This window comes from Mycetomoellerius zeteki, unplaced genomic scaffold (assembly GCF_001594055.1).
Source record: "Mycetomoellerius zeteki isolate Tzet28-1 unplaced genomic scaffold, Tzet1.0 scaffold221, whole genome shotgun sequence".
NCBI lineage: Eukaryota > Metazoa > Arthropoda > Insecta > Hymenoptera > Formicidae > Mycetomoellerius > Mycetomoellerius zeteki.
In genome coordinates this window covers 2,513,318-2,524,177 of record NW_017257184.1, presented here as the reverse complement: position 1 = coordinate 2,524,177, position 10,860 = coordinate 2,513,318, and the positions used below count along the sequence as shown (strand labels likewise).

At 38.5% G+C, this 10,860-nt stretch overlaps 5 protein-coding genes across 5 annotated transcripts in view; 3 read left to right on the top strand and 2 right to left on the bottom strand.

Moving 5' to 3' along the window:
• Positions 1-10,860, top strand: part of LOC108722905 (zinc finger protein 91) — a 342,323-nt gene that overhangs the window by 125,565 nt on the left and 205,898 nt on the right. The gene's annotated exons all lie outside the window — the stretch shown is intronic.
• On the top strand, positions 89-2,473 carry LOC108722918 (dnaJ homolog subfamily C member 1). Its single transcript, XM_018448288.1, has 7 exons — positions 89-250; positions 368-469; positions 543-761; positions 845-1,089; positions 1,156-1,462; positions 1,540-1,758; positions 1,859-2,473. The coding sequence occupies exons 1-7, from the start codon at positions 89-91 to the stop codon at positions 1,922-1,924; spliced, it is 1,320 nt and encodes a 439-aa protein (XP_018303790.1). The 3' UTR covers positions 1,925-2,473.
• pea (ATP-dependent RNA helicase pea) lies at positions 2,783-6,628 on the bottom strand. Its single transcript, XM_018448262.1, has one exon. It carries the CDS (start codon positions 6,536-6,538, stop codon positions 2,927-2,929), a length of 3,612 nt encoding a protein of 1,203 aa, XP_018303764.1. The 5' UTR covers positions 6,539-6,628; the 3' UTR covers positions 2,783-2,926.
• LOC108722923 (uncharacterized) lies at positions 6,734-9,106 on the top strand. The gene is made up of 7 exons (XM_018448297.1): positions 6,734-7,216; positions 7,575-7,787; positions 7,878-8,059; positions 8,145-8,343; positions 8,420-8,591; positions 8,670-8,826; positions 9,033-9,106. Exons 1-6 carry the CDS (start codon positions 6,941-6,943, stop codon positions 8,777-8,779), a joined length of 1,152 nt encoding a protein of 383 aa, XP_018303799.1. The 5' UTR covers positions 6,734-6,940; the 3' UTR covers positions 8,780-8,826; positions 9,033-9,106.
• LOC108722927 (uncharacterized) lies at positions 9,000-10,853 on the bottom strand. The gene is made up of 5 exons (XM_018448316.1): positions 10,487-10,853; positions 9,721-9,935; positions 9,563-9,635; positions 9,401-9,487; positions 9,000-9,187 (listed from the first exon to the last, which is right to left on the bottom strand). Exons 1-5 carry the CDS (start codon positions 10,717-10,719, stop codon positions 9,013-9,015), a joined length of 783 nt encoding a protein of 260 aa, XP_018303818.1. The 5' UTR covers positions 10,720-10,853; the 3' UTR covers positions 9,000-9,012.

Sequence of the window (10,860 nt, the reverse complement as noted above, 5' to 3'; positions counted from 1 at the left end):
GAAGAAGTGACATTATGTCTTAGAATACGGATAATTCGCATAGTGCACCGAGAAGAAATGCGCGTGTATTATATGTAATTATGTCTGCATGCGGTATACGAAGATGAATCTACTATCGGTCGTTTTGGGAGTCCTTTGCTTCCTGGACGTGTTTAGGTCCTCCTACGCATGGGACAACGATGAGCTGGAGGTGTTTGACGTGGTCGAGGAAGTCAATCAAAATTTCTACGATGTACTGGGCGTTACGCAGGTATTTTCTTGCACATATGTTCGAATGTACATTCGCAATGTTGATATAATTGCGCGAATATATACGCGCAGAGCAGCAAGCCTGATTAAGATTGACGTAAATTGTTTTTCTCTTCAGTCTGCAAATGCCTCGGAGATCAAGAAGGCTTTCAGGCGCCTGTCGTTGCAACTGCATCCGGATAAAAATCCAGCGGAAGATGCAGAGCTGCAGTTCAGGAAGGTACTTTAAAAACTCAAAGATATGTGACATGCTGTGAAGTTCTTGAATTAACATCTTTGAATTTCCCTTTCAGTTAGTTGCTGTTTATGACATTTTGAAAGATCCTGGAAAGCGACAAAAGTATGATAATGTTCTTGTTAATGGACTGCCCAATTGGCGATCGGCGGTGTATTATTATCGTCGTGTCAGAAAAATGGGATTATTGGAGATGAGTCTTATTTTGTTCACAGTTATCACGATAGGGCAATATCTCGTAGCTTGGGCGTCATATTTTGAAAAACGGTATACTTGTGTGAGTAACATATCCTTACAACCAAGAGATCGTGCCTTTTTTTTATGTAATTAATATCAAAATTAACACTGTTATGATTACAGGAACAAGTTTTAGGTAGTAAACTTCAAAAGCTGCAAAAAAAGAATAGAAAAAGCAAAATAGATATTCCAGATTTAGCTGACATTTTAGAAAAGATTCCTATTCCAACAATGTGGAACACTCTTCCATTTCAATTACCAAAGTGGATAATAGGTTCCGTGATAGCTATACCTTCTACTATTCGCCTCATCATTCAACTCTTGAAAGAGAGGAAAGAGAAGAAAAAACAAGAGGAAGAAGAGGCACTGTAAGTTTACAACTAAATTCTCATTATAGCTTATATTTCTCATAAAAACTTGAACATTTGTTTCAGAGCACAAGAGAATGAACAGCCTGAACCTGAAGTAACGTCGCGTAGTGTTAGGAAACGTAGGTCTGGTTTTACGCCGCAAGAAAGAAGCGGTAACAATTCTAAGGAACCTGTAAAGAAAGAGGACTGCGATTATACGAATCACGTCTACGAGAAGTCAACGGTAGCTGGTGGCTTGTGGACTGATAATGATATATTAGAATTGATAAAATATGTGAAGAAATATCCTGGTGGAACTCCAGAACGGTGGGAGAAAATTGCGAGCGTTATGAATCGTACCGTTACGGAAGTTACGCACATGGCTAAGAAGGTTATTACTCTGTTACAATCAATTTTATTTCTTAATAAATCGACTATAGAAGTTGAGTCGCGTATACTTTACATTAGGTGAAAGAGGAAGGTTTGAAGCCTAGTGAATCAGTGGAAGAAGTTTCTGCGGAAGAAAAACCGAAGAAGATTAAGACCCGTAGTGAAAATACAGTCAGTACTGCTGAGTGGAGTCAAGAACAGCAAAGGGCATTAGAAGCGGCTCTGACAAAATATCCCAAAGGTACATCTGTAGATAGGTGGGAAAAAATTGCAAATTGTGTCGAGGGGAAGACAAAGGTACTATTGTTTATATGTACTTCTCCTTATGGAATATATAGAAATTTTTAAACACAATCATCTATCGTTATAATTTTAAAATTATACTGCTTGTTTACAGGAAGAATGTCAAGTACGTTATAAACAATTGGTGGAATTAGTGAAAAAGAAGCAGCAATCTCAATAGTTCAATTTATATAGAATTCTGTTTTCTCGAAAATGTACTTTGTACCGTCGAGCCAAAAAATAGTATTACTAAACAATACCATAAGTGTGAAAGTGAAAAAAAAGTGATATTTCGTGATTATAAAAAATATCAATTCGTCTGAAAAATCATCAATTTCCTACAAATTCTTTTATACAAATGGTACGTCGACTGTGTTACATGTAATATGAATATGCGTCCGTGAAAAAAACTGGGTTATAAAAAAGAAATCAGAAATGAATTTAAGAAAAGAAAGCATAAATTAAATAGGGAAATCCTTCCTATGTCATCTTATATTAAATGTTATCGAGAATGTATTTATTTAATAAATTTAATAATTAATTAAGAGGGGAAAGACTGAAAGCGTATAATCTTAAAACAATGCCCTCTTCTCTAAGAAGATTTGATTACTCAATGTACCATACTTTATCAAAGTAATCTCTAGTGATAAACGTTGAAAAATATCGAAGATCTAATATGATGTGAATGAATATGATTATATATTTACAATGTTTACAAGTATGTACACTACAGAGATCTGTAAATAATTCTCTTTTTATAACTGTGCATTCTTGTACATAATTCAATGATTACATTACATTTCTCCAATTTCAGAATGACATTATAATAAAAATCAATTCAATATCTTCGTGGTATCATAAACTGCCTTATTCCTTATTTCCTAATAACAAAAAGTATTTTTTTTACATGTATCGAGAACGTAATATATTAACACGTGCAAAAAAAATGTTCTCTGTTCCACAAAGTCTTGTCACTATAGGTATCACTATAGGTATCACTATAGGTATAAGCTTGTTCCACAAAGTCTTGTCACTATAGGTATAAGCTGTTGCATAAAAACGATAAAAACACTAAGCACTACAGCACTTGCTTGTTCTATATCTCTACGACTTTCAGAAAAGTGAAACGCCAAGTCAAATTACTATACCGGAATAATATTTACATAGATTATAAATGTGTTCTTTAATTACGTCGCCTGCGAACTCGCGATATTCTCCACGCGTTCGGCTCCTCGTACTTATTGTAGAGTGGTTCCAGTCTTTGATTCTTCTTAAACTTGCTGAGTTTGGTCGGATCGCTGAACTTGAAGAATGCGGGTGCGAACTCCACCAACCATTTAGGATCGATCGTCGTCACCTCTCTCATGTACTCTTTGGTAGTCTGTACCAATTCGTGATAGATTACCCATTCCGGTTGGCGATTGAACAACGCGCTACTTGGATGAATGTACACCACTTGGCTGTCGACTAGCGTCCTGTAGCCCTCCTGCGGATCTTTTTTCGCAGCGTTTCTGAAGAATCCCGAGCACACCGCTTTCTGTATCCGCACTGTGTTTTTGCCGGCTGACACCACGTCCAATTTATGCCTGTCCATTATACCCAGCAATTGCTTACGCACATCCTGGGCACGCTTCAATGTCCTTATCTGCACAAAGTTCTCGTAGCACCAGGCGTTACTCAACTTATTGTTCTTCCAGGAATTATAGACTGCCAGTAGAGTCAGATGATCGCCTTCGGGTTGATTGAACTTGGCTTTCTTCTGATCGGCCAAAGCCTGCTTGTCCTTCGGTCGGTAGAAAACATTTTGAACGGACAGCATACTGACGATAGTTAGAATCTCGTCGGAGCACTGAAGATGCACGCTCATGATTAACATCTTAGACAGATTCGGTTCCAGCGGGAATTCTGCCATTCGCCGGCCCAGTCGTGTAAGTAGACCCTCATTATCGAGAGCGCTCAAACTGTGCAATGATTCCAGTGCCATGATTAGTGATTCCACTGGCGGCGCATCCATGAAATCAAAATGCAGAAGATCGTTGATGCCCATAGTCTTCAGTTGCAGCACAGTGGTGGCCAGATTCGTACGTTGTATCTCTGGGACTGGTGTGGGTAGCATCTCGTCTCTATAAGCTCGCTCGGTGTAAAGCCGATAACACTTTCCAGGTCCGGTTCTGCCAGCTCTTCCGCTTCTCTGTTTCGCTGCCGCCTGACTAATCGGCGTCACTATAAGACTGTCCATGCCGGTCTTGGAATTGTAAACTTTTTGTTTGACAAAGCCTGGATCGACGACATAATATATTCCATCAATCGTTAGACTGGTCTCGGCGATATTCGTGGCGATGACGACCTTGCGTGAGCCGGGTGGCGCCGGCTCGAATATTCTGGTCTGCATTTCAGAGGGCAAGGCTGAATAAACTGGAAGGATAATTAGTTCCGGTACGTCTGGGCCTAGTGATTTCATGCGCTCGTAAAGGATCTCGCAGGCAGTGTCAATCTCCTCCTGACCAGTGAGAAAGAGCAGGATATCGCCTGGCGGCTCGCGTAGGTGAATCTGCATGACAGTGATAAGTGCAGCATCCAGATAGTCAGTCTCTGGCTCCTTCGTATACATTACCTCGACCTCGAACGTGCGTCCGGGTATGGTGAAGATTGGTGCCTCGAAGAAGTATTGCGAGAACTTGACCGCATCCAGAGTAGCGCTGGTGACGATCAGTTTGAGATCGGGCCTGCGGCCTACCGCCTGCTTTAGTAGGCCGAACAGCACGTCCGTATGTATCGTTCGCTCGTGCGCCTCGTCCAGCATAATTACTGAATATGTTTTCAGATCAAGGTCCATCAGACACTCACGCAACAACATACCATCCGTCATGTACTTGATACTAGTTTCTGGCCCGGTGCAATCTTCGAAACGGATGGTGTAACCGACCTCCTGGCCAAGGCAGCAACCAAACTCCTCCGCCACTCTCTTGGCCACACTCATCGTTGCAACACGACGTGGTTGTGTACAGCCAATCTTGCCGCGCGCAGTGAAACCGGTCTCCGCTAGATACTGCGTGATCTGCGTCGTCTTGCCCGAACCGGTCTCTCCAATTACAATTAAAATCTGATTGTCCGTCACGGCTTTCACCAGATCATCGCGCAGCTTATAGATTGGCAAGCTCTGACGTTGCTCCAACAGTGTTAGATTAGTCTTCTTGCCAAACGATGACTTTTTACCGCCTATCACGTGCTTCTTCCACTCGGGTAGATCTTGCGTTTGTAGACCAATGCCACGCATGTTCGCCGCCAGGGTGCGACTCTCCGCTTCAGGTAACGGATCTATCCAATTCTTATTCAGGCCGGTGGGCACAGAATCCATCTCCTGCTCGCGCTGCAGCATCTTTTGTTCCCTTCGCTCCTTTGCCAGAGCACTCTGCATCATCGCCGCCTGCGCCAGCGATCCATCCGGGTTTTTTACTATCCGCACGGGACTGAGATCACCAAGTGCTCTGCCGTGACCGTGCAGGAACGGCGGTTCCTCTTCGACAAGCTCGATCTCCACGTCCTCTTCTTCGTCGTCCTCTCGTGGCAGAATTCCAGTCTCCGTGTCGAATTCTGGCAACTCGCTTCTGTCAATGCACGATGCAGCCAGCATCTGCTTGATCTCCCACTTCTCCGGCGACGACAAACGTTGCACGCGCTTCCTCGAGTACGTCTCGTCCTCGTCGTAGTTACCTTGAAGCTCCAGCAAAGAGGTAGGTCTATCCGGATTACGCAAATGCTTCTCGTCTTCGTCGGCTTTCGCTATTGGAACCACGGGATTTAAATCCCTCCCGGTTTCCTGATCGACGTCCTTCATGCTGAGAGATACCTTCTGTCCACCGACGCTGAGAACTTTCACTAGAACTTTCTGTCCTCTGGAGACTACGTCGCTCGCGTTTGCCACTCGACCCTCCCGCCTCAATTGAGAGATATGAACCAGACCCTCCCAACGGCGTCGCAAACCCTCCAGCTGAACGAAACAGCCGAAAGGCACGATATTCGCGACCTTACCCGCGTAAATCTTACCTACCTCCGGCTCCGCGGAGAGCGTTTCTTCGGCGGAACGGGATCTGGATCTGTCAGCGTCACGTCTCCTGGAGTGTCTTGCGTCTTTACGATCGCGTGACGGCGATCTCCTGCGTTCCCGGGATCCGGAGCGTCTCCTGCGTGCTTTGTCGCGTGATCTGTAACGTGTCCGCGATCTGGAACGCGTCCTGGATCTGTGCCGCCTCTCTTTTCGATTCGACGATCTGGATCTATGACGCCTTCTGTCCCTTGACCTGCTTCTACTTTTCCTTTCCCGCTTGCTCTTTTTCTCGCCGTTGTCAATCTTACCGTTACTTTTCTCGATATTGGCAGACTGTTTCTTGTTAGACGGCGCGAACGCTTCTAGGGAGGCCATAACGTCATTGACGATATCTTCGTCCTTGGCGTCGTTGGTCTCGGAACGTGGATCGTCGTTCGGTAATGCTAGCGCCGGGAATTTTATCGCCAATTCGTCCCGCTTACTCATAGACTTAGACGACTTCTCGGTAGACGCTTTCACGGGTTTCATATGCTGTATTATTCTGAGGAGATTCGCTATGAAGGAGTCCGAGAACTCGGCTCCATTCTCAGTCAATACCTTCTTGAATGCTGGGAACGTCTTGTTATTTTCAGCCAGATGTATAATGAATTCGGCCAAGTCCTTGTCGTTCAATCCCAAATGATTCTCCAATTCCGTGCAGATTTTTGACACCAGAGATAGGTGTTCTAACTTCGAAACCTCCTCCATTTTATTTGCAAAAGATATTTTGCGACACACTTCTTAATTTCTTTACTTAAACCTGGATACTTGATTCTTGCGACACTATTAACGTTGACAAAGGCTTCTCGATTAAACGCTTGTTTTCCACTAAACCTAACCTTTCCATCGCTCGCGCCATCTATACGTCCATTTTCTTGGAACCTTGACGTACTGCCATTTCGTTGGTAACGTAAGTTCTGTTAATGCGGCGGCGCGAAGACGCTGTATTTTACCGGTAAAGCAGTTCCAGTGAGGTTATATTTGAATTGTTTATTCCAGAGAGGAGAGTTGTTAATTTACTTTTTTTTTATTTACTCAAAGATTCGGATGCTATTATAAGTATATTCGATTGTTTACCTGTAACAAAGGGTTGATAAAATTCAGTTTGAGATGCAGACTGTCAACGAGGAGAGAGACGAAGCCATGGAACTTTGTTCGAATGACAGCGAGAGAATCGAAACCATACGAACGGAATTGAGGGAGGCTATCTTGATAAAAAGGAGAGAGAATCGTATGTCCGCCTGGAACAAAAGTCGCACTAATTTAGGAGAATGTCCTGAGGTTGAATCGTTTTCCATCGAATATATCGAAAAGAAAGTAAAGCTTCTCAAAAGGGAAAAACTATCCCTCGCGGATTACAGACATTTGTCCAATGCTCTTATTCAGGTATTCTCACTGAAATAATCTGTATCAAATATCATATAGAATTATATTTTAATCTTATAAAATATCTTATAGAACATCTTATAAAAATTAATCAATATCTAGTGGCTATAACGAGCAATACAGGTTGTTCTAAGAATTATAATTCAATTTATTATTATATTCTGTACAAAAAGCATGAATGTTTTGACTTACTTTATCAGTACTCAAAAAATAATTAGATTAAAAAATTCATCAATATTCTATTAGTCTTGTAAAAATGTTATAAAATATCTTATAAAATTTTTTATTCAAGATTGATATTTATGAAGATGCAAGTAATAAATAATATAATATGTAATCTTTTATATATTCGTTTCAGTCAGAGGAGAATATAAATGCTTTTTTAAAAGTATACCAAAGCTTATTGTGCCTTGTGCGTGACCTATGTTGTAATGATCCAGTTCTTCAATTATATGCAGCCAATTGCTGTTGTAATATTGCTCTAGGAAACACAAAAGCATGCACAGCATTGGGAAAAGCAGTTACTCCGTATCTGATTATCAAATTAGAAAATTTAAATTATGCATTGCTGGTAAGTTTCTTCAGTATTAAGAGAAATAAAATTAAATAAAAGATAATGAAATAAAGTAAATTTGAAGTACATGAATCCATATTTTATTAGGATGTTTGCATTTGGACAGTTGGTAATTTAGTTGCGGGAAGCAAGAAGGCTTTCTCTATCTTGCATGCTCAGCATTGCCTAAAATATATAATTATACTGTTATATAATTGTGATGACTCTGTTTTTCCTTCTGTAATATATGCGCTTTTACATTACATACATGTGGGATTTCACAAGATATCGTAAGCATTATTCACTTTTACATATTGTAATATAAAGATGTAAAATTGCAAGAGAAAATTTAATATATCTTTCTGATACTTACAGAGAAAGTGAAATGTCACTTCTGATTGAAGTTACCTTAAAACGGAATCTCTTGTACAAAAATCCTAATTATATTTGGTTATTAGCTTTATTGTCCTCTTCACAGATATGTACTGGATATTTATACACTATTTTGCCACAAATCGTTGACTATCTTTACTTTACATTTTCCAATTCAGATGGAATCGCTCAAGCCAGCGAGGTTTGCTTTTTCTCCTTCATATAACAAAATATGAAGTTTTCTAATATTAAGAATCATATTTTTAACTCTGTTTTAGATTACAGCATCTATACGTATTCTGGCTAACGTATTGCATAATTCCTGTAAAGATGAAATAGATATTCTTTTGAGGAACCCGAAATACTCAAATGAAGATTTGTATATTTTATTGAATAAATTGTTATCGCATCCTTATATGCACATTAGAAAAGAAACTATATGGTTAATAGGTAACGATCTTTTTTCAATATTTTTAAGAAAGATATAGAGAATAAGAATTAAATATAATTATATTCTAATTGTTGCAGGAAATTTGTATAATCATAAATCATTCAGTGTTGGTAAAAATATAAGAGATCTTATACCTTTTTTATCAGCATTGAATCAGGCTTTTTCCTCAGTTGAAAATTCTGTATGAATGTAAATGCACATCCGAATTAAAATGACATCTTATTTCAAAGAAAGGTACATTATGCTTGTAATAAAAATAACTTGTAAAGTACATGATGCAAATATAAAAATATATTTATATCCTTTTAATTGTATATACAATTGTAAATAAATTTTATTTATCATTGGACGCAGCATATATATATACCGAGTTTTTAAATATAACACATTTTATCTATATATGCTGCTAGTATCTTGTAATTAATATTCCCTTTTTACAGGTACAAATTTTCTTAATGGATATCGATTTCTTCCGATATCTTCTATACACGGCACTTTAACGATATTGAAGTATATTTGTCCCATGAAATTCGCCGTTGGATGGTTAGCAGCTTTTAAACATTGATAAAGAGCTTGGTCGCAAGTACAATGTGATCTGTAAAATGTTAAACACTTAAGACTGATTGCCTTATAGAAAAAACTTTGAAACAATTAACAGAGATAATTTTTAAGGTGAAGATAATTTCAAATTTTAGCATAATAAGAAAATTTAGTAATGAATAATAATGTAATATGAATTTAAAGACACACTGAAACTTTTTATCAAAACATTAATTGATTTTTTTATCAATTTCTGATAAGATCTTACTTAGTGAATATTGAATAATTAGTAAGATTGTATCGGGTCTGTTGGGCTCGTACTTTTATTGGACAGAGATCGTGATTACGACAACATCTGAAAAACATAAACGATTTGTCTTACTTCCCTGATATTTGTAAAAATTTATAAATTATAACTCTAAATTTCGACCTGTCAATATGAGGTAAATCGCCCAAATCATGATAATTTTCGGCTATGTCGCCTGTGCCGCACCATTTTGTGCCTGGAATATGTATATATTTAGTGTTTCTTTGTTAACAAATTTTACAATTCTGCGGGCGCATTTGAAATTATAATGAACAATTAACCTGGCAGAATGCCGGAGAACAGAGTTATGGAACTTGCGGCTATGCGAGTTCCTCTACTCAATGTATTTGTAGGCAAAGTGGACGTGGCCTCCACTTGTAATTTGTCCAACAATTCGCATTGTTGCATGAGTCTCGTTATCTCTTGGAATGACACTACTTGTGGATGTAAAGTCATAGATAAGTTTCGTAAAACTTCTGTAGCCTCGAACGGCTCGCTGCAAGAATCAATGATGCATGTCAAACATTACACAGAAAAAGGATTGATATGAAAGAAATGATTATATATAGGGTGTCCTGAAATTCGCGAATTAAAATACGACAGAATTAAAATACAGTAAGAAAGTTTTCTAAAAATTAAATAAAAATGTTATCCGTAAATTTTTATTTTAAGCAATAATTTATGAAATAATAAGGCTTATATTTAAGTATGATCAATTACGAATTCTAGATTTAGATGGACTATGTTTAAACGCTAAAATGCACACTTACTAATATTACTGCACATGTGATTCATGGACAGATGACCGTTTAAACATAATCTATAATTGATTATATTTTATACCTCAAAAACTACTGTTTCAAATAAAAATGTACATATAACTTTTTTATTTAATTTTTCAAAAATTTTCTCGCTATGTGTGGTATTTTGATTCACGAATTTTGAGACATCCTGTATATGTACATAACTAGTGAGAATCGATTTCAATTTCTAGTCTAATTATATGATAGTTTTTGTATGTATTATTGTAATAATGATCGCACTTACTATACTTCGATTATATTACAATCATGTAGTTCATTTCTCGGTCCAAGATCGACCACCGCCACTGTCTGTTCGTGATAATAAACGACTCGCATCTCATCTTTCATGAGTGCAACAGCGCTTGGTGTGAGGCCGTTTAACCCTTTGAATGTATTTTTGAAGAAGAACGTTGGCTGCTGAGTGGTCAAGCTGCATATCGACACGACGAGGAAAGCCGTTAAGCACATCGAATACATTTTTTCCTTCAAACTATCGATCCTCCTTTTGTTTTGTTATGCTGTTAGTCAAGTATAACGCAGAGTCCGTACAACATAAATACAACATAAAATTTTTGTAACTATAATATATCATGTAAACTATAATATATCAAAACAATT